This window comes from Anomaloglossus baeobatrachus, chromosome 1 (genome assembly GCF_048569485.1).
Source record: "Anomaloglossus baeobatrachus isolate aAnoBae1 chromosome 1, aAnoBae1.hap1, whole genome shotgun sequence".
NCBI lineage: Eukaryota > Metazoa > Chordata > Amphibia > Anura > Aromobatidae > Anomaloglossus > Anomaloglossus baeobatrachus.
This window is the reverse complement of record NC_134353.1, coordinates 934235794-934261279: the sequence shown is the minus strand read 5'-3', so window position 1 is coordinate 934261279 and position 25486 is coordinate 934235794. Positions and strand designations below refer to the sequence as shown.

Here is a 25486-nt window from a genome sequence, read left to right as displayed (position 1 = left end):
AGTGATATATAGGGAGGCAGTACTATCTGTGCAGACAACCATATACAGTGATACACATGGGAGGCAGTACTATCTGTGCAGACACCATATACAGTGATACACAGGGAGGCAGTACTATCTGTGCAGACCACCATATACAGTGATATATAGGGAGGCAGTACTATCTGTGCAGACACCATATAACAGTGATATATAGGGAGGCAGTACTATCTGTGCAGATACCATATACAGTGATACACATGGGAGGCAGTACTATCTGTGCAGACACCATATACAGTGATACACAGGGAGGCAGTACTATCTGTGCAGACACCATATACAGTGATACACAGGGAGGCAGTACTATCTGTGCAGACACCATATACAGTGATATACAGGGAGGCAGTACTATCTGTGCAGATACCATATACAGTGATATACAGGGAGGCAGTACTATCTGTGCAGATACCATATACAGTGATACACAGGGAGGCAGTACTATCTGTGCAGACCACCATATACAGTGATACACAGGGAGGCAGTACTATCTGTGCAGACACCATATACAGTGATATACAGGGAGGCAGTACTATCTGTGCAGATACCATATACAAGTGATATACAGGGAGGCAGTACTATCTGTGCAGACACCATATACAGTGATACACAGGGAGGCAGTACTATCTGTGCAGACACCATATACAGTGATATATAGGGAGGCAGTACTATCTGTGCCTCTTTATGTATCACGACTAATAGGAGACTCTATAGGAAGCTCTTATAGATGAGTACGGTATTATTAATTCATTGCACCTGAGACCTCCACATGGGGGCGCCGTGTCCTACATGAACAGCTGTATATGTAGACTGTGTCTCTCTCCTTTTACTCCATAACATTGCTCCTTTCTCTTTCAGACTTGTCGGGGTTAACCATTCAGAGTACCGGTAAGTCACGTCCTACAGATGAGTCTGTCCTCCATCTTACCGCGGGGAGGAGGGGGCCGGTGTCTTTATTTCCTGCGGATGCTGTAATGATCGTTCCTGTGATTTTGCGACAGCTCCGTCCAGCTTACTGGTGAAGGACGAGTACGGCCATGACTACGTGGAGGCGCAGCAGAGCATCTCCTCCGATGCGCACTCAATCCAGACCATCCAGCACCCGCCCAGCAACCGCTCCTCCAGCGAGAGCTACAGCAACTCCTCCCTGCTGGTTGCCAGCGAGCCCAGCACCCCCAACGCCTCCAGCTTCTCCAGCATCCCCGTCCCATCCACCAGTAAGTGTCCGGGGGCCGTGGAAATATTCAGCAGTCACTCCCCTCCCCCCTATTCCAATGGGCACCGCCGTCTGATGGCCCGTAATGGTTTTCCAACATTATTGCTCGCCACATGTATTGGAGCCATTAGCCAAGTCACTCAACTTTTCCCGGCTCCTGAATGACAGGCCGGTCAGTTTCCATTGTAGTAGATTTCCAATTGGGGATTTTCAGCAGCATCTTGACATGTGCAGTTTTTTTTCTCCACTTTTTTGCTGCTACTAAAACAATTTTCCACCAAAAAATGTAAAAGTTTTATAAATTTATTTTTTTTTTTCCCCCCCTAATCTTCTATCTCATCTTTAAGTTAATAAAATAAACAAAAAACCCTGAAATCTTACAGTTTTTGCTCTCATCATCCACTGACACTTCTCAGCAGACTCATTATCAGCACAGGCATGACTACAATGACAGGTAACACCTTTATGAAACACAATCAGCCATAATGGTAAAACCACCCGCCTAATATTGCTTAGGCCCTCCTCGACACTTAAAGGTCTGATATTGAGGCCTGGACTACACTAGATCTCAGATATGTTTCCCTTCAGAATAATGACTAGTAGATGTTTTAGACTTTCAATCCTTTCATGATCATATATATGAATATATAAAAATTTATAATAATTTATATTTTTTTTATATATATATATATATATATATATATATATATATATATATATTATATTATAAATTTTTATATATTCATATATAATTTATATATATATATATATATATATATATATATATATATATATATATATATATATATATATATATAAAAATTATCTATGAATATATAAAAATTTATAATAATTTATATTTATATATATATATAATAAATTTTTATATATTCATATATAATATATATAAAAATTATATAAATATAAAAATATTATATATTTACATGTATACATTTTTTTTTATATATATATATATATATATATATTATAAAAAATATATATTTTTTTTTTTTTTTGTGTGTGTGTGTATGCACATACAGTACATCCAAGGTCGCCTAATCCCCGCACGTCTGCTGATCCAATCGGCAGACATGTGCAGCTAATAGGCACGGGTGGATCAGTGATCCACCCATGCCTGCTAACAACTTAGGTTGTGCGATTTAAATGGCTGTGTCGGGGATCGTGGCCACTTCTTTTCTGGTAGAGCCGTGTTCTCCTGGGGGTTCGGCCCGGGCTCATCACCCCCGTACAGGCCACTCATTGCTGTGGAGTTCAAACTTGCAGAGGACCGACCGCAGATGACTAAGGATGTCCTCTCTCCCCACAGGTCAGCCCACCAGTTTACTGGCGGCGTCGCACGGTGAAGGATTGCTCCAGATCGCCTCCGTGCCGCCCCCAGGGACGCAGCAGAACGGCTTTAATGCCCAGCCGGCCACATATCATCACAGTAAGTGGCGGGAAAGCTTAGTACTGTATGAGGGGAGAGGGGATCACGGTGCCTCCATTGTGTAGCATCCTCTGCCATCATCCAACATGGCTCCTTTTGCTTTTCTTCACCTCGATAGCTGGTCCCATAAAGCATTGCCGTGCTCTCCTATGATGCATCCCATGTTAGTCCATGACTGCTATACCCCCTCACGGGGGGGCGGCATAGTAACCATGTTTTGTGTGATATTTTAGTAGACAGTACCACAACCTGGACTGGAAGTAGATCCGCACCTTACACCCCCAATATGTCTCACCACCAGAACGGACATCTTCAGCATCATCCACCCATGCCCCATCCTGGACATTACTGTAAGTTTTACCTTCCAATATTCTTTTTTTTTCCCATGGATTGCACTCACACTTTTATTTTTATTTTATTTTTTTACTTTTGGTTTTCTGAGATTCACACTTAATTTTGTCATTTCCAGCCTCTGAGTTGATTTTTTACCTATATGATAGGTGATGGCACAGCTCACCTCCTCCTCCTCCTCCTCCTCCTATACAATGTCTGATAACAGCTCTGTATACAGTAGATAACACAGCATCATCTTCAGTCTTGGGTTTTGTTCACAAACTGTCCTATAGTCTTATCATGGATTTAGCAGAATTTTCCTAAAAACAGTAAACCCAAGACTCCAACATGTGACTGTAACCTTACCCCGCGGGGGATGGGGGCTTTATGGAGGCCGGGTTATTGAGATTTTGAAATGTCTGAATATATTTAGGTAGAAATCTGTTAAAAAGGGAATTAATCCGAAAATGTCCTGCGATTTTATCAGCTTTTCTTGTTCTTTAGAGGAGACATTGTTAGCAGTCTCCTCATTAGTCAGGATTATAATAAGTGATGACACCTCTATATACAGGGCTATATACACAGGATCCACCACTCACAATAGATTGTCACAGCTCACCTCCTCCTCCTGTATAATGATTGATAACAGTTACCAGCAAACGCTGAAGTCACAGCTCACCTCCATACCCTCCTGTACAATGACTGATAACACCTATATACGGTAGATAAGACAGGATCTATCATTCACAATAGGTGATGTCACAGCTCACCTTCTGCCCCTCCTGTACAATGACTGATAACATTTATATACAGTAGATAAAACAAGATCCATCATTCACAATAGGTGATGTCACAGCTCACCTCCTTCCCCTCCTGTACAATGACTGATAACATTTATATACAGTAGATAAGACAGGTTCCATCATTCACAATAGATTGTCATTGCTCACCTCCTCCTCCTGTATGATTGATAAGTTACCAGCAAATGCTGACGTCACAGCTCACCTCCTCCCCCTCCTGTACAAGGACTGATAACACTTATACACAGTAGATAAGACAGGATCCATCATTCACAATAGGTGATGTCACAGCTCACCTCCTCCCCCTCCTGTACAATGACTGATAACTAGGGATGATCGAATACTGAAAAAATTCGGTAACACCCATAGTCGCCGAATAGGTCGCCACTAATCGAAGATTTGCGAATATTCAATGCGCAATGTAAGTCTATGGGAAACCCGAATAGCAACTCTTCGGGCTTCCCATAGACTTACATTGTGCATCGAATATTCACATAGCGGCGAACTATTTGTCAGATATTCGCGAAGCCGAATATTTGTGATATTCGATCATCTCTACTGATAACACCTATATACAGTAGATAAGACAGGATCCATCATTCACAATAGGTGATGTCACAGCTCACCTCCTCCCCCCCTGTACAATGACTGATAACATCCAGTAAATAACACAAGGTCCATATGGAAATTTGCACAGCTCTTGTCCATGGCCGGAGAGCACTGACTTGCACCAGGGTTTTGTCTATTGCTTCATTGGGGGACACTGGAAACCATGGGTGTAGGCTGCGGCCACTAGGAGGCTGACACTAGGAGGCTGACACTAGGAGGCTGACACTAGGAGGCTGACACTAGGAGGCTGACACTAGGAGGCTGACACTAGGAGGCTGACACTAGGAGGCTGACACTAGGAGGCTGACACTAGGAGGCTGACACTAGCCGAAGAAAAATGTTAGCGCCTCCTCAGCAGGCTGCACCCACCGACCGGGGCAAAGCCGATCAGTTTTATCTTAGTGTCCGTAGGAGGCAGACACTGTTCCCCTTGGACCAGTTTCTATCTTATATTTGTTGTTTTTGTTTGCTTTTTGGTCTTTCAGGCATAGCTTGTGATTGGGTAATCAGTAGCCTTACATCCTGTAAGAGAAGCTTTCCATCAGGTCAGCTGACAGCTCTGTACCATTTCCAGCAACCTATGTCAGACCTACAAAAGCCCCCCCAAATTCCTTCAACGAGAGCAGACCCCCTGAATGGGCTGCAGTACTATCCCAGTCGGTGGCGGTCTTCACTAAGGTTTCCCAGACCTTGGTCCCGGTCATTGAGCGTCTACCCATTTCTTCTGCCTCTGGGGCTCTGTTCGCAGCCGCTTTCTGGAGTACGTCCCTTTCCTCTCAGGCCTCTACTCTATTCAGATCTGGGTATGATTCATTAATGGCGTCCAGACCTCGACCGCAGCTATGGAGCCTTTACCTATACCGACAACCGCCTGGTACCCTGTCCACTATCCACAGCAAGTCTATCACCTACTACGTACCGCATGGTTGATTGCAGCAGCGGTCCTGGTGCTCTGTCCACTCCCCTTAATCTACCATCTACCACATGATTGATTGAAGCAGTGGTCCATGTGCTCTGTCCATTATACAGTGAGTCAGACCTACCTTTTACTATGAGCCCCATGGCTGAAAGCAGCATGGTCCCAGTGGCCTCGGGTGATGTCCTTGCCTCAGCCACCAAGTTGGTTATGTGGCACTTACACCTTCTTTCTTACAAAATTCGGATCTCAGCATGTCCTTCGCCAGCTATGGTAAAGGTACGAGTCTGCCTTTGTGACCGGTTTTCATTGTGGGTTCTGTTAGTGAGGCTGTCCATGCCTATCTTGTACCAAGGAGGAACCTTGTCACCCTGATCACTCATGGCAGAGGTATCTGGTCTGGACTGTGTGCCGATGCTTTTTAGCAGTTTACATCCCCGAAGTAAGCTCCGGACCGCCATATTCCCAACCCCTGAGAGACCTTTGACAGGAAAAGTGGTTGCCTCATCAGACAGTTCTCGGATATTCATTTATGGTGAAGCACCCCTATCATCAATCCGATGGCATCCAAGGTCCATTACTGGGTCCACCAGTTTGTTCCCAGGTCCTGTGTATCTCACTGGTTGGGTTGGTTCCTACGCTTTGGTGGTCTCCTTTGGTTTCCATTCACCATACTCTAGTTCCTCAGTGATCAAAGGATTCGGGTCTATTGATGTAGTCTGGTTGGTTCCTACGCTTTGGTGGTCTCCTTTGGTTTCCATTCACCATCCTCTAGTTCCGCAGTGATCAAAGGATTCGGGTCTATGGATGTAGTCTACTTTCTCGCAGACACCTTGTGGAAACTTCCAAATTTGTTTCCCTAGGCCCCCCTTGTTTCCAAGAGCTTCTGGTTTCTCCCATCAGATCATTGATGTTTGTCAAAGTGGTGAAGCCATTTTCTTCCCTTTCCTCCTGGGCATTTGCTAACAGACCTTGAGTCCGGTCTGTTCCTCAGTTTTTTGGTTTTTTTTTAAAGGTCAGGTCTCTCCTGTTAATCATTCTTGAAGGAGTATAGTTCCCATTCTTGGATGGAGTCCATAAGGCAGGCACACTAGGTAATAAACCTCTAGCTGCCTCCCGTTGATCTCTGGGACCTTATCTGGTGTTGAACGCTTTATAGTGCTCTCCATTTGCATCCACTGTAGTCTTTCTATTCCTTTTTCCAGGGAAAGCTTTTACGGCAACTAGATCTTCCAGGGGCGAGTGTGAGGACTAGCAGCCCCGTCTTGTTGTCCTCCTTTCGCCTGAGCAAGGTGGTCCTGCGTCCGGGTTCCTCCCTTCTCCTAAGGCAGTTTACTCTTCCTTTGAGTGAGAGAGTTTCCTTTTGTTCTGTTCTTCTCATTCTCCTGACCGGCTTCTAAGATACATTGTTTCTGGTCTCTGCGCCCCTGTCTAGGACAGTCTCCTTAGACTCCCAGATGTTTGTTATCTGGAGAGTCCTCTTAATGGTCTTCTGGACTGGTTCCGCTCCGCCATCATGGACACATTGGGCAAGGGACAGAGCGTCCTCTCTGGAGTTCTGGCTGTCTTCACACAGGACTGGGGGTCTCCAGGACCATTCGTCTTCAGGTCCCTATTTGGCAGCCCTCAATTTGTTTTTTCTAGTTATCTGTACTTACCTGTTACAAGTTCTACAGAGTTCACACCGTCTTACCCTTTTGTCTTGGAAAGTTTCGGCCTAGGTAGTAAAGGCTTGCAAATTACAGTGGCTGGTTACCAATCTCAGAATCTCTTCTTCAGTGTTTCTAGTCCTCTCTCTTCCCACCCTTGTGGATTGTTTTGGGATGTCCCATGGTTTCCTGTGTCCACCCAATGAAGCAATAGAGAAAAGAAGATTTTGGGTACTTACCATAAAGTCTTTCTCTGACCCTTCATTGGGGGACACAGCATCCGCCCTGTTTAGTTTCTCGGTTAGGCCAGTCTGTATCTTCTCAGGTCGCTTTTCCTACTGGTTTCATACAAACTGATCGGTTTAGCTCCGGTTGGTGGGTGTACACTACTAAGGAGCTAACTTTTTTCTTGGCTAGTGGCAGCTGCATACACCCCATGGTTAACGGTTTCCCAATGAAGGCTCAGAGACAGAGATCTTACTGTGAGTACCAAAAATCTTCTAGTAAATAAAATCCTCGCTTCCTAACTCGAATCTTGTTTGTTTTTAGGGCCTGTGCACAACGAGCTCGCGTTCCAGCCTCCGATCTCTAATCACCCAGGTAAAGTCTCTTTCTATCATTTTGAAGACCCCAATATATGACTGAAAAAATAAAGAAAAACGTATTCTGCAGAGAAGGTTTTTCGTCCATTTCTGCTGCCTTCTGTTCCTGTATGAAGCACGTCTAGTCGTGTAAAGTTTTTGGGGCCACAATTTTCTGCTTTTCCTCCCGCAGCTCCCGAGTATTGGTGCTCCATCGCCTATTTTGAAATGGACGTTCAAGTTGGAGAAACCTTCAAAGTCCCATCCAACTGCCCCATTGTCACTGTGGACGGCTACGTGGACCCCTCGGGTGGTGATCGCTTCTGCTTGGGGCAACTTTCCAATGTGCATCGGACAGAAGCCATCGAGAGAGCGAGGTGATTAATGTGCCGTCTTGTAATGTATGAGTGTCAAGGGAGAAATTTAGGTGAAGATAGCTAATGGTATCTTTATTCAGAGTTTTCAGAGGCACGGATCGAATTAGCTATATATCTGCGCAGATATCATTGAATCAGACAATGATCACACAAAACGTGTTCCCTGTATGAGCCAATGTCATAGACTGGACTCGTGTATTGAAAAAGACTCAATTATACAGAATGCAACATTGACCTTGAAACTTGAACAGGGAGTAGGGAGTATTCAACTCCCCAGTTTTTTTCCAGTATGTTATAAAATACCTCTCTGCGTATTATTCCTTCTTTCTGTGTGTGAAACCACTGATAAGGCTCCCAATTAACTTAATGAATATTTCCCTTGTTCATTTGTACCTTGGTTAACTCTTTCTTGTATATACAGTTTAGAATCATATTATGGCGTCTGTGCAATTGTCATATAGACAGACAGATAATTATGCTACTACATCTATATTTTAATTATTTACATACACAGATATTCTTACTACTTTTGAACAAACAATTTATAGCCCAGGCTACCTTCACATGAGGAGGTGCTGGGAACATTTTACCTACTTGCCGGGGATTTTTCTTCCCCCAATTTCCACTTATTTTAAACCCCTTCCACACTACCACTATACATGTATGGCAGATGCCTGGTGCACATGTATGGCTTGCTCAGAAGCTACATAAGACAGGTACTGGTGCTGCTTCTACCAGGAGCAACTGGAGCCAGCTCTGATCACTGCTGATGTCTGAGGTGCGCTCCCAGTGGGGCATCTGTTTGGGCACCTATCGTACCGTGATATGATTGTGGGGTGCCAATAGCACCCGGGGTCCTACTGAATGGCCCTGTCTCTGTCATCTTTGCACTCCAATGACACAAAGGTTGAAAAAAGAATAATGGAAGCGTCAAGTTGTTTCTTTTCTGATCCAAGAGCTTATGCCTCGTCTCCCTCCCACATAGCTCAACAAAAGCCAATTAACTATGTTGGAATTTTAGGGGTTTTTTTGTCACCCTTTCAGCTTGTGTAGTTTTTTTCCCCCAGCCTTACAGCACATTATATATCCCATGTAATATTAAGCCCCAATATGGCGATTATGATGAAGGATAATAGGAAAAAAGACTGAACAGATGCACATTGGCTGCGTAGTGTATGGAGATGATGATAAGCAGCATGACCCCAGAACATTGGCTCACTATGTACAGATGCTGCGCTACTGACCTCTATGGGGTCCAGCCCGGGGGCTCATCGGAGAGTCAGAATCAAAGTTTTGGGAAACCTGACTTCTGTATGATTATAATGTCACTAGTGATAATCGGACACTACCATGCTCGGGTGCTCAGTACTCGTAACTAGTGATGATCGGGCACTACCATGCTCGGGTGCTCAGCACTGGTAACTAGTGATAATCGGACACTACCATGCTCGGGTGCTCAGTACTCATAACTAGTGATAATCGGACACTACCATGCTCGGGTGCTCAGTACTCATAACTAGTGATGAGCGGGCACTACCATGCTCGGGTGCTCAGTACTTGTAACTAGTGATGAGCGGACACTACCATGCTCAGGTGCTCGGTACTCATAACTAGTGATGAGAGGGCACTACCATGCTCGTGTGCTCTGTATTCATAACTAGTGATGAGCGGGCACTACCATGCTCGGGTGCTCAGTACTTGTAACTAGTGATGAGCGGGCACTACCATGCTCAGGTGCTCAGTACTCGTAACTAGTGATGAGCGGGCACTACCATGCTCGGGTGCTCAGTACTTGTAACTAGTACTGAGCACCCGAGTATGGTAGTGCCCGCTCATCATTAGTAACGAGTACTGCGCACCTAAGCATGGTAGTGCCCGCTCATCACTTGTTACGAGTACTGAGCACCCGAGCATGGTAGTGCCCGCTCATCACTTGTTACGAGTACTGAGCACCCGAGCATGGTAGTGCCCGCTCATCACTAAATGTCACTTTCTTCATCGTTCCTTATGGGAGACCCAGACCATGGGGTGTATAGCTTCTGCCTCCGGAGGACACACAAAGTACTACACTAAAAAGTGTAGCTCCTCCCTCCGAGCATATACACCCCCTGGAAGACCACATCTAGCCAGTTCAATGCTTTGTGTTCAGGAGCAAGGCTGCAAGGCTTACTCTATATGCACTGCATGTCAGCTCATACTGCCTGAACCGAGCACATATCCAAAAGCGGGTCCAAGCTGGACTCCCGGCATGTCCCTTCTCACCCCACTGTGTCGGTGGTGCTGTTAAGGTTGATTTACAAGGCTAGAGCCTTACATGCCGTGCTCCTTCACCATCCCTCGGGCTCTGGCTTGAAGTGGGAGCCATCACGGTTCTCTCTGCTTTGCAGGAGACCGGTCTCCATCCGCAGCCCTTTCAGGACCTTGCCGGACGGAGCGCTCATCCCTCAGGGACCTGGCCCTGCATCTCATAAGCTAAGTATTGAGACGTTATTGAAGGGTCCCTTGTGCATGAAAACCCAGCTGGCGCACAAAGCCGCGTCCTCAGAAGAGCGGAGGAGCCGCTGCCACTAAGGCAGCCTCCTCTTGACTATCTGGCTGCGCCAGCAACGTCCTTGGTCGGGGGCAGGCTCTCCCACTTTGGCGACGTGTGGTTCCAACACGTCTCCGATCAGTGGGTGCGGGATATCATCTCCCACGGCTACAGGATAGAATTTTCTTCCAGCCCGCCAAACAGATTTTTTCTGTCCACTCCCCCCTGCTCCAAAGCCGCCGTCTTCTCTCAGGCCGTGGCTTCCTTGCAGGCCAACGGAGTAATTGTACCGGTTCCCGCCCGGGAACGGTTCAGAGGTTTCTACTCAAACCTCTTCCTAGTCCCCAAGAAGGACGGTACCTTCCGGCCCATCCTGGATCTCAAGCTTCTCAACAAGCATGTTCAGGTGCGGCACTTTCGCATGGAATCTCTGCGATCGGTCATTGCCTCAATGACCCAAGGGGACTTCCTGGCATCCATCGACATCAGAGATGCCTATCTGCATGTGCCAATTGCAGTTTCACACCAGCGTTGGCTACGTTTTGCAATCGGAGAGGAACATTTCCAATTCGTGGCTCTCCCCTTCGGGTTAGCCACGGCCCCTCGTGTATTCACCAAGGTCATGGCAGCAGTGGTTGCGGTTCTGCACCTCCAGGGGTTGGCAGTGATTCCTTACCTGGACGACCTTCTAGTCAAGGCTTCATCCAGTGCAGACTGTCAGCGGAGTGTCTCGCTCACTCTCGCCACGCTTGTTCAATTCGGGTGGCTTGTCAATCTGCCCAAGTCCACTCTGACCCCGACCCAGGAACTTACGTACCTAGGGATGCAATTCGAGACTCTGCCGGCACTTGTGAAGCTGCCCTTAGTCAAACAGCAGTCCCTTCATCTGGCGGTACGCTCTCTGCTGAGGCCCCGCCGTCATTCCATCAGGCACCTCATGCAGGTGCTGGGTCAGATGGTGGCGTCAATGGAAGCGGTTCCCTTTGCCCAGTTCCATCTGCGTCCCCTGCAGCTGGACATTCTCCGCTGTTGGGACAAGCGGACCTCTTCCTTGCACAGGCTGGTGGCTCTGTCGCCACAGACCAGGAGCTCTCTTCAGTGGTGGCTTCGGCCCCTCTCTCTGTCCCAGGGACGCTCCTTCCTGGCCCTGTCCTGGGTGATTCTCACCACGGATGCCAGTCTATCCGGCTGGGGAGCAGTGTTTCTCCACCACCGAGCACAGGGCACTTGGACTCCGTCCGAATCAGCCCTCTCGATCAATGTGCTGGAAATCAGAGCTGTGCTTCTAGCCCTCGTAGCCTTCCACCACCTGTTGGCGGGCAAGCACATTCGAGTCCAGTCAGACAACGCGACAGCAGTTGCCTACATCAATCACCAAGGCGGGACTCGCAGCCACCTAGCAATGTTGGAAGTTCAACGTATCCTTCAGTGGACGGAGGACTCCAAGTCCACCATATCCGCAGTCCACATCCCAGGCGTAGAAAACTGGGAGGCAGATTATCTCAGCCGTCAAACCGTGGACAGCGGCGAGTGGGCCCTGCATCCGGCAGTGTTCCGGTCAATCTGCCGCAAGTGGGGCACTCCGGAAGTGGATCTAATGGCATCCCGGCACAACAACAAGGTCCCGGTTTACGTGGCTCGCTCCCACGATCCTCAGGCCTTGGCGGCGGACGCGCTGGTTCAGGATTGGTCCCAGTTCCGTCTGGCCTACGTGTTTCAGCCTCTAGCTCTCTTGCCCAGAGTCCTGCGCAAGATCAGAATGGAGGGCCGTCAGGTCATAATCATTGCTCCAGACTGGCCCAGGCGAGCTTGGTACCCAGACCTGCTCCGTCTGTCCGTAGAGGTGCCGTGGCATCTCCCGGACCGCCCAGACCTTCTCTCACAAGGTCCGTTTTTCCGCCAGAATTCTGCGGCTCTCAGATTGACGGCGTGGCTCTTGAGTCCTGGATCCTGACGGCTTCAGGCATTCCTTCCGAGGTCATCTCCACTATGACTCAGGCTCGGAAGTCTTCCTCGGCCAGGATTTACCACAGGACTTGGAGAATTTTCCTGTCCTGGTGTCGCTCTTCCGGCCATGCTCCTTGGCCGTTTTCCTTGCCGACCATCCTGTCCTTTCTACAGTCCGGTCTGCAGCTAGGACTATCCCTCAAGGGACAGGTCTCGGCTCTCAGTGTTGTTCCAGCGGCGTATCGCCCGACTGGCCCAGGTGCGCACCTTCATGCAGGGCGCATCTCACATCATTCCTCCTTACCGGCGGCCTTTGGATCCCTGGGACCTCAATCTGGTCCTCACGGCCTTACAGAAACCCCCCTTTGAGCCTCTTAGGGAGGTTTCTTTGTTTCGTCTTTCACAGAAAGTGGTCTTTCTGGTGGCCATAACTTCTCTCCGGAGGGTCTCTGATTTGGCTGCGCTCTCTTCGGAGTCACCCTTTTTGGTTTTTCACCAAGACAAGGTGGTTCTCCGTCCGACTCCGGACTTTCTCCCTAAGGTGGTGTCTCCTTTCCACCTTAACCAGGACATTTCATTACCTTCCCTTTGTCCGGCCCCTGTGCATCGCTTTGAGAAAGCGTTGCATACTTTTGATTTGGTACGGGCGCTCCGGATCTATGTGTCACGCACCGCTGCCCTTAGGCGGTGCACCTCTCTTTTTGTGCTGACCACAGGTCAGCGCAAGGGTCTCTCGGCTTCTAAACCGACCCTAGCTCGTCGGATTAGGTCGGCCATTTCCGATGCCTACCAATGTTCTCAGGTGCCCCCCCCCGCCGGGGATTAAGGCGCACTCGACCAGAGCTGTCGGTGCCTCTTGGGCTTTCAGGCACCAGGCTACGGCTCAGCAGGTCTGTCAGGCTGCCACTTGGTCTAGTCTGCACACCTTTTCGAAGCACTACCAAGTGCATGCTCATGCTTCGGCAGATGCGAGCTTGGGCAGACGCATCCTTCAGGCGGCTGTCGCCCATTTGTGAAGTTAGGTTTTGCCTACTTCTCAGTTTCTGTTTATTCCCACCCATGGACTGCTTTGAGACGTCCCATGGTCTGGGTCTCCCATAAGGAACGATGAAGAAAAAGAGAATTTTGTTACTTACCGTAAATTCTTTTTCTTATAGTTCCGACATGGGAGACCCAGCACCCTCCCTGTTGCATGTTGGCAGGTTTCTTGTTCCGTGGGTTTTCACCGGCTGTTGTTGTAGACAGAGGTTCCGGTTATTCCGGGTTTTGCTCTATCTCTACTTGTGGGTGGATGTCCTCCTTCAGCTTTTGCACTAAACTGGCTAGATGTGGTCTTCCAGGGGGTGTATATGCTCGGAGGGAGGAGCTACACTTTTAGTGTAGTACTTTGTGTGTCCTCCGGAGGCAGAAGCTATACACCCATGGTCTGGGTCTCCCATGTCGGAACTATAAGAAAAAGAATTTACGGTAAGTAAACAAAGTTTTCTTTTTTCTTTACCCATGTTTTCTCGCTTTCCTTCAGGTTACATATAGGGAAAGGCGTGCAGCTGGAGTGTAAGGGAGAAGGCGATGTCTGGGTGCGATGTCTCAGTGACCACGCAGTGTTTGTACAGAGCTACTACCTGGACAGAGAGGCGGGCCGAGCACCCGGGGACGCCGTGCACAAGATATACCCCAGTGCTTACATTAAGGTACTGTCCACCAGCCAGTAATAAGTGTCAATTATTTTTTTGTTTTCTGGATGACCCCTTTAAGAAGATAAGAATATCCTGACTGCTGTGCTGTGTGGTCATGTACCGTGCATCATGGCTGTTAGGACACTTGATGAGTATGGACCGCAAGAAGGTAACGATACTGTGCTTTTATGTGTGTCCTCCTCAAGGTGTTCGATTTACGCCAGTGCCACAGACAAATGCAGCAGCAGGCGGCCACGGCGCAGGCGGCGGCTGCGGCTCAAGCGGCGGCCGTAGCCGGAAATATTCCTGGCCCCGGATCCGTGGGCGGCATCGCACCAGCGATCAGTAAGTACCAGCGCACGTCACTGCTTGTATCAAAAAGTTTCTGAAAATGTGAAAACTTTTATTTTCCGTATTTCCCAGGCCTTTCTGCAGCCGCCGGGATCGGAGTGGACGATCTGCGCAGACTTTGCATCCTGCGGATGAGCTTTGTGAAGGGCTGGGGTCCTGATTACCCACGGCAGAGTATAAAGGAGACCCCCTGCTGGATTGAGATCCACTTACACCGCGCGCTGCAGCTCCTGGACGAGGTGCTGCACACCATGCCCATCGCAGACCCCCAGCCCCTGGACTGATGAGCAGGACGCCCCCCGCCACTCGTCTAGGTGGACGGACCGGACGCGGCCATTATTTGTAATCATGAATATATATAAATAGATATATAAATATATGCACATACCCTATTACCCCGCGTACGCCACATCAGGGTGGAATCCCACCAGACTTTTGTGGCCCCTTCCCCCTCCTTTTTTTTTGGTTTTTATTTTTGCTTCAAAACAGCATTTATATTTTTTATTTTTTTTGCTGTGGAATCTACTTTTTTAGGAACGGTCATCAGTGGAGGACGGCAGCCTTCGGGCCAGGTCTGGGAACGTACTATTAACCCCTTTGGTGCTGCACATTTTCGGAGCAGCGGGCACACGTGGTAGGATCTTATAGGCCCGTGTCAGATCGATCGCGCGCGTGGTTCTCCTCCTCTCCGTGTAACTGAATGCCCTCGATTTGCTCGGCTTCTTAATGGCAGGAATAGGAAAAAAAAAAACCTTTAGTAAAAACTTCTGCCAACTCTTTATCATTTTAGATATAATAAACCGTGGCACGTATGGATTTAAAGGGACAGGAGGTCTATTGTAACCTGTTATCAGCCACCGAGGTTGTCCCTGACCATCCATTGCCTCCTGATCACTACTATATACTCCTCCCGAAAATGATACATCTATAGGTGAATGTTTTCTCCTTTCCCAACCGCAGGCTGTAGCATTCGGACCCCTTTACATTTAGCATTAAGCCCCCCGTTTACGGTCTGAAATACAGATTTGGAAAGTAAAGGTCCTCTCCTTTTTTTTTTTTTTTTTTTATCCTCTGAATACACTAAGTTGATCCTGTACACCCCTTTCCCCCCCCTCCCCGCCCCGCCCGCACCGGAGAGAGGTGTCCTTTCTAATTTATTTTAATCCTAGTCTTACAGCTTCAGGGGAAAGTCTCGTCGGCACTATCTGCGATGCCGATTTCAGAGGCAGAAAAATGCCTCTGGTCTCTGTACTCTTTTTTTTTTTTCTTTGTCGCTCCATTGGGAGACCCAGACAATTGGGTGTATAGCTTCTGCCTCCGGAGGCCACACAAAGTATTACACTTTAAAAAGTGTAACCCCTCCCCTCTGCCTATACACCCTCCCGTGCATCACGGGCTCCTCAGTTTTTATGCTTTGTGTGGAAGGAGGCACACATCCACTCATGCATTCTCATATTAGTTATATCGGTTGGAAGAAAAGAGGGCCCTCACGGGGCCCCCGGCATGTTCCCTTCTCACCCCACTACGTCGGCGGTGCTGTTAAGGTTGAGGTACCCATTGCGGGTACAAAGGCCGGAGCCTCATGCCGTCTCCTTCCCCATCCCTTAGCGGCTCTGGGAGAAGTGGGATCCTGACTGGTCATCCATTTACTGGGACCGTGCTCCCTCCGCAGCCCCTGTGGGAATCTGCCGGACAGGAGTCTATTCATCCTCAGGGACCGGGCCCTGCATCTCTAAGGTACTCTGTGTCCCCATGGGGACTGTGCAGGGAGCGCCTTCTTCCCGGACGCTGCAGCAGCTGCTGATTTGAGAAGAACGGCGGACTTCCGCGCCGACCGCGCCATTCAGGCAGTGGACGCTCTGAAGACAGAAGGAGTTGTGATCCCTGTTCCCCCTCAGGAACGTGGTCGCGGCTTTTACTCCAACTTGTTCGTGGTGCCAAAGAAGGACGGATCATTCCGTCCCGTTCTGGACCTCAAACTACTCAACAGGCATGTGAGCACCAGAAGGTTTCGGATGGAATCTCTCCGCTCGGTCATCGCTTCGATGTCACAAGGAGACTTCCTAGCATCGATCGACATCAAGGATGCTTATCTCCACGTGCCGATCGCACCCGAACATCAACGCTTCTTGCGTTTCGCCATCGGGGACGAACACCTTCAGTTCGTGGCATTGCCTTTCGGCCTGGCGACAGCCCCACGGGTGTTCACCAAAGTCATGGCGTCCGTCGTGGCGGTCCTGCACTCTCAGGGCCACTCGGTGATTCCCTACTTAGACGATCTCCTAGTCAGGGCACCTTCTCGGGTGGCGTGTCAACACAGCCTTACCGTCGCTCTGGCGACTCTCCAGCAGTTCGGGTGGATCATCAACTTCCCAAAATCCAAGTTGACACCGACCCAATCACTGACTTACCTCGGGATGGAGTTTCATACACAGTCAGCGGTAGTCAAGCTACCGCTGGACAAACAGCTTTCTCTGCAGGCGGGGGTGCAATCTCTTCTTCGGGGTCAGTCACACCCCTTGAGGCGCCTCATGCACTTCCTGGGGAAGATGGTGGCAGCGATGGAGGCAGTGCCGTTCGCGCAATTCCATTTACGGCCACTCCAATGGGACAGTCTCCGCAAATGGGACAGGAGGTCGACTTCCCTCGACAGGAACGTCTCTCTTTCCCTTGCAACCAAGACGTCTCTTCAGTGGTGGCTCCTTCCCAATTATCTATCGCAAGGAAAATCCTTCCTACCCCCAACCTGGGCTGTGGTCTCCACGGACGCGAGCCTGTCAGGGTGGGGAGCGGTTTTTCTCCACCACAGGGCTCAGGGAACCTGGACTCCGGTAGAGTTTTCCCTTCAGATCAATATTCTGGAGATAAGGGCAGTGTATCTAGCCCTAAAGGCGTTCCATCGGTGGCTGGAGGGCAGACAGATCCGTATCCAGTTGGACAACGCCACTGCCGTCGCATACATCAACCACCAAGGCGGCACTCGCAGTCGTCAAGCCTTCCAGGAAGTCCGGCGGATTCTGCAGTGGGTGGAAGCCACAGCCTCCACCATCTCCGCAGTTCACATCCTGGGCGTAGAAAACTGGGAAGCAGACTTTCTCAGTCGTGAGGGCATGGACGCGGGGGAATGGTCTCTTCACCCAGACGTGTTTCGAGAGATCTGTCGCCGCTGGGGAACGCCGGACGTCGATCTCATGGCGTCACGGCACAACAACAAAGTCCCGGCATTCATGGCTCGGTCTCAAGATCACAGAGCTCTGGCGGCGGACGCATTAGTTCAGGATTGGTCGCAGTTTCGACTGCCTTATGTGTTTCCTCCTCTGGCGATGCTGCCAAGAGTGTTACGCAAGATCAGGTCCGACTGCCATCGCGCCATTCTCATCGCTCCAGATTGGCCGAGGTGGTCGTGGTACCCGGATCTGTGGCATCTCACGGTGGGTCAACCGTGGGCGCTTCCAGACCGCCCAGACTTGCTGTCACAAGGGCCGTTTTTCCATCTGAATTCTGTGGCCCTCAACCTGACTGTGTGGCCATTGAGTCCTGGCTCCTAGCGTCTTCAGGGTTATCTCTGGATGTCATTGCCACCATGAGACAGGCCAGGAAACCAACGTCCGCCAAGATCTATTACAGGTCTTGGCAAATCTTCTTATCCTGGTGCTCTGATAATGGTTTTACTCCATGGCCATTTGCCTTACCCACTTTTCTTTCATTCCTTCAACCCGGAATGGACAAGGGTTTGTCTCTCGGCTCTCTCAAGGGACAAGTATCGGCGCTCTCCGTATTTTTTCAAAAGCGCCTAGCCAGGCTTCCGCAGGTCCGCACGTTCCTGCAGGGAGTTTGCCACATAGTCCCACCTTACAAGCGTCCGCTGGAACCCTGGGACCTTAACAGGGTGCTAACGGCTCTTCAGAAACCACCTTTCGAGCCGCTGCGGGATGTCTCTTTATCACGTCTTTCGCAGAAGGTGGCATTTCTAGTGGCAGTTACATCACTCCGAAGAGTGTCGGAGCTGGCAGCGCTGTCATGCAAAGCCCCCTTCCTGGTCTTTCACCAGGATAAGGTGGTTCTGCGTCCTGTCCCGGAATTTCTCCCTAAGTTTGGTATCTCCTTTTCATCTCAATCAGGATATCTCCTTACCTTCATTTTGCCCTAATCCAATTCACCAATGTGAAAAGGATTTGCACTCCTTAGATCTAGTGAGAGCACTCCGAAACTACGTGTCTCGCACGGCGCCCCTGCGTCGTTCAGATGCGCTCTTTGTCCTTGTCGCTGGCCAGCGTAAGGGTTCGCTGGCTTCCAAGTCAACCTTGGCTCGGTGGATCAAGGAACCGATTCTTGAAGCCTACCGTTCTTCTGGGCTTCCGCTTCCTTCAGGGCTGAAAGCCCATTCTACCAGAGCCGTGGGTGCGTCCTGGGCATTGCGGCACCGGGCTACGGCTCAGCAGGTGTGTCAGGCGGCTACCTGGTCGAGTCTGCACACTTTCACGAAACACTATCAGGTGCATACCTATGCTTCGGCAGACGCCAGTCTAGGTAGGCGAGTCCTTCAGGCGGCGGTTGTCCACCTGTAAGAGGGGGCCGTTTCGGCTCTTTTTTATCGAGGTATTCTTTTACCCACCCAGGGACTGCTTTTGGACGTCCCAATTGTCTGGGTCTCCCAATGGAGCGACAAAGAAGAAGGGAATTTTGTTTACTTACCGTAAATTCCTTTTCTTCTAGCTCCTATTGGGAGACCCAGCACCCACCCCTGTGCCCTTCGGGCTGGTTGTTTTTTTGTGTACACATGTTGTTCATGTTGAATGGTTCTTTTGGTTCATGGTCTTCAGTTCTCCGAACATCCTTCGGACTGCATTTACCTTAGACCAATTTATAAGTTTCATCCTTCCTGCTTTTGCACCAAAACTGAGGAGCCCGTGATGCACGGGAGGGTGTATAGGCAGAGGGGAGGGGTTACACTTTTAAAGTGTAATACTTTGTGTGGCCTCCTGAGGCAGAAGCTATACACCCAATTGTCTGGGTCTCCCAATAGGAGCTAGAAGAAAAGGAATTTACGGTAAGTAAACAAAATTCCCTTCTTTTATTTTTTTGCAGAGGTCAGAATTTTTTTATTTTTTTTAAGAACTTTTTTTGCAAAGTTATTAAATGGTTAAACCTAACGTCTGCACCTTGTATGGGGGCCGGACCCCATTTCCATTCCGGGCAGGATAGGAAATGTAGGTGAGCGCTTGTGGGCCGGATATGCTGCGACCAGTAACGGACTGTAATGTAAGGCTATGTTCACACTTCCGCTGTTTTGCTTCCGTCAGGTCCGTCGTTGTGACGCAACGAATGTGTTATTTCATAGGATTCCGATCACAAGAATCCTGTGAAAAAAAAAACAACTGATCCGTCGCATCCGTTACATCCGTTGTGCGTCCGTTTTTTGACGGATCTGGCGTGATCCGTTTGTGTTTGGGACAGATATGCTGGGCATGCTCAGTAGAGCATGACGGAATCCAGCACTGGATTTCGTCATGTGACGGATTACGGCAGAATCCAGCACCATAGAAATCCATTATAGCTTTTGACAGATTGCGACAGACACCTGCGGAGAGCGTTTTTTTTTTTTTTTTGCTGCTCCAAAAAACGTTAAATTCAGCGTTGCCCCCGCCTCACGATCAGTCAGTAAATGAGTGATCCGTCATGCAGCGGATGCAACGGAAGGCCATCCGTCGCAATCCATCGCTAATAGAAGCCTATGGGGAAAAAACGGATTCCTGCAAAATATTTTGCAGGATACCATAATTCCTCAAGGTGACGGATTGTGACTGATGCAAAACAGAAGTGTGAACATAGCCTTAGAGATTAGTTTTTATTGCTTATTTAGGGCAGGTGCACACAGACCGGATTCTGAGCCTAAACAATGTGTGGCACCATTAAAAAAAAAAAAAAAAAAAAAGATAAAAAAAATTATATAAATATATATATATATATATATATATATATATATATATATTCCGCTGAGCCTAAACAATATATTCCGAATTATATATATAATTTTTTTTTTTTTTTATGGGTGCCACACATTGTTTGGGCTCAGAATCCGGATTATAATATTGTTTAGTCTCAGCGGAATATATATATATATATATATATATATATATATAAATATTCCGCACCGGTCGGTTCATAGATTGTCCTGATTGATTGACAGCAGCGCTAATCCTCGTGCGGATCAGCGGCAGAACGCCAGGGGTCAGTCTTGGATTTCGATCACAGAAATCGGACTAAATCTGATTGATGATCCCCGTTGTATTGATAAGTTACAGAATCCCCTATTATTTGGGGGACGGGATACAAGGCTTTCTAAGGGGATGTAACAGCCACTCTCAATATTTTTATCGACAGGACATTTCATTCCTCGTCATGATTTTTCACTTTTTAAATTTCCCGTGTCCCGTTGTATATACTCTTTTGCTTTTTTTTTCTTTTTTTTTTTTTTTATGTTGCACATGGAAGTCCTCGTTCATGCTGGACACCAGGTACAACCTTTCCCCCCCTCCCCGGCATTGCAGGTCCTTGTATATACATGAACTGGTCCTGGACGCATTCATCCGAGGGACACGAATGCTTTTTATCTAGGTAGTTGCACCGCCGCCGCCTACATCATTGCATTACCTGCTTTTAATTTTTCTATCCAGCAGCCGTCGTAGTGTCTCCATTTGTTGTAAAGTAGAAAGTGACTTGTGTTCTAACAAATTACTAATTCTCAATAAACATGGGTTTATTACGAGCGGACGGCCCCGGTCTTCATTAGTGTGAACGTGTGCGGATGGATCTAGACGGAAATGTCACTTTATAACTCGGGGCTGGAGTGCGTGAGCGCAAGTGCCCATGATTTATACCCAGAGCTGCACTTATCGGCTCCTTGCTAACGAAACCACTACGAAAAGTAAAAAGATTTCTAAGTCCACATGTACCGTGTTTCCCCCAAAATAAGACCTAGCAGGAGTTTTCAGGGAGGCTTAAATATAAGACATCACCCGAAAATAAGACCTACTCACAGTCAATAATGAAGTGTCCATGCAGCGGTAAAAAAGTTAGACACTGCAGGACACTTTATGATAGACAGCGGGCACCCCCAAATGACAGAAGAAAGAAGACTCTGCGATCATACTCACCAGATACCGACGCCGACCGGGAGCAGGTGATTGCATCAAGGTCCTGCGGCGGAACACACACACCCACACACATCATAACACACACACACACACACACATCAGATCACATACACACACACTACAGTTTGCATACACACACTCACCACATCCAGCGATATCACTTGATTCTCGGTGGCGTAAGGACCTGTGACGCTGTGCAGTGAGCTTCCAGGACCTGCGGGAGGATCACATGGCCGGAAGCATGTGGTATCTCCGGATGTTGAGTGTGTGCGCGCGATTGTACCAGTATGTGCGATTCCGTGAGTGTACGCAATCGGATGTGTGAGTGTATGCTGTCTGATGTGTGACTGTGTGTTCTGATTTGTGAGTGTCGGCCAGACGCAGGGGAGCACAGCTGCTGGGAGATCACAGGGAGGAGTGATGTGGAATGTGATTGTGTGTGATCTGATGTATGTGAGTGTCAGCCAGACGCAGGGGAGCACAGCTGCTGGGAGGTCACAGGGAGGAGTGATGTGGAATGTGGTGTGTGTGTGTGGGTGGGATCTGTTGTATGCGAGTGTCAGACAGATGTAGGGGAGCACAGCTGCAGGGAGATCACAGGGAGGAGTGATGTGGAATGTGGTGTGTGTGTGTGGGTGGGATCTGTTGTATGTGAGTGTCAGCCAGATGCAGGGGAGCACAGCTGCCAGGGAGATCACAGGGATGAGTGATGTGGAATGTGATGTGTGTGATCTGATGTTGCGAGTGTCGGCCAGACACTGGAGCACAGCTGCTGGGAGGTCACAGGGAGGAGTGATGTGGTGTGTGTGTGTGTGTGTGTGGGTGAGATCTGATGTATGCGAGTGTCAGCCAGATGTAGGGGAGCACAGCTGCTGGGAGATCACAGGGAGGAATGATGTGGAATGTGATGTGTGTGATCTGATGTATGCGGCGCATATCAGCCAGATGTAGGGGAACACAGCTGCAGGGAGATCACAGGGAGGAATGATGCGGAATGTGATGTGTGTGTGTGATCTGATGTATGCGGCGAATATCAGCCAGATGTAGGGGAGCACAGCTGCTGGGAGATCACAGGGAGGAATGATGTGGAATGTGATGTGTTTGTGTGTGTGTGTGTGTGATCTGATGTATGCGGCGAATATCAGCCAGATGTAGGGGAGCACAGCTGCTGGGAGATCACAGGGAGGAATGATGTGGAATGTGATGTGTGTGTGTGTGTGTGTGTGATCTGATGTATGCGGCGAATATCAGCCAGATGTAGGGGAGCACAACTGCAGGGAGATCACAGAGAGGTATGATGTGGAATCTGATGTTTGTGTCTGTATGAGTGTGTGTGATGTGATCTATGCGAGTGTCAGCCAGATGCAGGGGAGGAAGGCGTGCAGCACACCTGCTGGGAGATCACAGGGAGATCTGGGAGACACAGACACCCAGGGCTGGTAAGTATGATCCTGGGAAGGGGGGGGGGGTCTGCTTGTTGAGGATAAGAATTAAGTAACCAAAAATACTTAATTCAGCCATTTCATAGACTCCAATATATAGTTTAGTTGATGTAGCCTAACACATATTTATGAATGCTTTTGTTTCTTACTAACATATATTTCTTTTTCGCTCCTAATTGGGAGACCCAGACAATTGGGTGTATAGCTACTGCCTCCGGAGGCCGCACAAAGTACTACACTTAAAAGTGTAAGGCCCCTCCCCTTCTGGCTATACACCCTCCCGTGGGAGCACGGGTCCCTCAGTTTTTTGCTTTGTGCGAAGGAGGTCAGACACGCACGCATAGCTCCACTGTTTAGTCAGCAGCAGCTGCTGACTATGTCGGATGGAAGAAAAGAGGGCCCATACAGGGTCCCCAGCATGCTCCCTTCTCACCCCACTTTCTGTCGGAGGTGTTTGTTAAGGTTGAGGTACCCATTGCGGGTACGGAGGCTGGAGCCCACATGCTGATTCCTTCTCCATCCCCATTAGGGCTCTGGCTGAAGTGGGATTTTACCGGTCTCCAGGCACTGAGACCGTGCTCCATCCGCAGCCCCTGGAGAAGCCGCTGGATATGGAGCTGAGTATCGTCAGGGACAGGGCCCTGCTCCGTCAAGGTACTCTGTGTCCCCGTGCATACGCGCGCACACCGCAGCATTGCTGGGTGTGTTAGTGCGCCGGGGACATCAGCGCTGCTGCGCTTGTGCCATTTCCTCACTACAGCTCAGCTGAGTGGGTAGACTAGGGCGAACGGTCGCGCCAGGCCGCTGGGGTCAGTCGCACTGCGACACTGCTGTGACTTGTGGTGCGCCGGGGACTTCCGCGCTGGCCGTGCATATATCACGGCCGCGCTTATTACTACAGTCCCCGGCTTTTGCGGCCTAGTTTGTCTCGTTCCCGCCTCCGCACCTGCCAGTCAGGAGGAGGGCGGGACGCTGTATAGAGCATCAGCGCTGAGGGCTGGAGTCTTTTTTACATACTCCAGCCCTCACACTAGGCACAGGGGGACGCAGTTTCCCGCACTTTTGTTTGGGCACGCCCACGGTCCGCCCCTCTGCACACAACGCCGGCAGCCATTCCTGCCTGCACGCTGAGCTGCAGAGGGAAGACTGGGAGACCCAGACACGGGATTCTGCGGCCTCATACCCGCTGTTCAGCGGGCGGTAAGCAGCCCTCAAGGGCTCACCCCCACTTGTGCCGTTTGTGTACTTGGTATTTTGTGTTTGCAAATACTTTGCACTGTGCGGTCGCTGGTGTTTTTTCTCGGCTATATACCCTCCTAGATTACAAGGAGGCAACAGCATGTCGTCCGCAAAACGCAAGGGTGCCAAGGCACAGACGTTATATGCTGCCTGTACCGCATGTGGGGCTGCTCTACCGGCAGGTTCCGCTGACCCCCATTGTGTGCAGTGCTCGGCCCCTGTGACACTTGCACAGCCGGGGCCTCTGCTAGACGTGACCCAGGGGGTACCACCTGTGAATGCTGTCCAGGTGACAGGAACAGAGTTTGCAGCTTTTGCTGACAGATTGTCTATGACTATGTCTAAAATTCTTGAAACATTACAGTCTAGACCAGTTACTCAGACCATGGACACTGTTGAATCATTGCTCCCTGGTCCCCCTCAGCTGGAACACTTCCGTGCTCCAGGGGTGTCACACGCACCCCAGGGTGACGACTCTGACTCGGACGACAGTCCCAGACAACCTAAACGGGCTCGCTATGAGGGGCCCTCAACTTCGTCTCAATGGTCAGGATCCCAGCGGGATGAATCTATGTGTGATGAGGCGGATGTAACTGATCAGGATTCTGATCCTGGGACCGCTCTCAATCTAGATACACCGGATGGTGACGCCATAGTGAATGATCTTATAGCGTCCATCAATAAGATGTTAGATATTTCTCCGCCAGCTCCTTCTGCGGAGGAGTCAGCTTCACAGCAGGAGAAATTCCATTTCAGATATCCCAAGCGTAAATTAAGCTCTTTTCTGGACCACGCTGACTTTAGAGACGCAATCCAGAAACACCACGCTTATCCTGATAAGCGGTTTTCCAAAAGGCTTAAAGATACACGCTATCCTTTCCCCCCTGACGTTGTCAAGGGCTGGACCCAGTGTCCCAAGGTGGATCCTCCAATCTCCAGGCTTGCGGCTAGATCCTTAGTTGCAGTAGAAGATGGAGCGGCACTTAAAGATGCCACCGATAGACAGATGGAGCTCTGGTTGAAATCCATCTATGAAGCTATTGGAGCGTCGTTGGCGCCAGCATTCGCAGCCGTATAGGCACTCCAAGCTATTTCAGCTGGTCTTACACAGATTGACACGGTCACACGTACATCTGCTCCGCAGGTGGCACCATTGACCTCTCAGATGTCTGCATTCGCG

General features: G+C 49.3%; 2 protein-coding genes across 2 annotated transcripts in view; one reads left to right on the top strand and one right to left on the bottom strand.

Annotated features, from left to right (window-relative positions):
• Nucleotides 1-15785, top strand: part of LOC142257630 (mothers against decapentaplegic homolog 4-like) — a 21559-nt gene extending 5774 nt beyond the window's left edge. The window contains exons 2-10 of the mRNA XM_075329802.1: nucleotides 895-924; nucleotides 1038-1253; nucleotides 2580-2699; nucleotides 2933-3049; nucleotides 7556-7606; nucleotides 7781-7964; nucleotides 13964-14132; nucleotides 14324-14462; nucleotides 14541-15785. Of these exons, the coding sequence (XP_075185917.1) occupies nucleotides 895-924; nucleotides 1038-1253; nucleotides 2580-2699; nucleotides 2933-3049; nucleotides 7556-7606; nucleotides 7781-7964; nucleotides 13964-14132; nucleotides 14324-14462; nucleotides 14541-14752 (1238 nt within the window). The 3' untranslated portion in view covers nucleotides 14753-15785. The remainder of the gene's footprint in view (nucleotides 1-894; nucleotides 925-1037; nucleotides 1254-2579; nucleotides 2700-2932; nucleotides 3050-7555; nucleotides 7607-7780; nucleotides 7965-13963; nucleotides 14133-14323; nucleotides 14463-14540) is intronic.
• SUB1 (SUB1 regulator of transcription) overlaps nucleotides 1-25486 on the bottom strand; it is a 502862-nt gene that overhangs the window by 422687 nt on the left and 54689 nt on the right. The window lies entirely within an intron of this gene.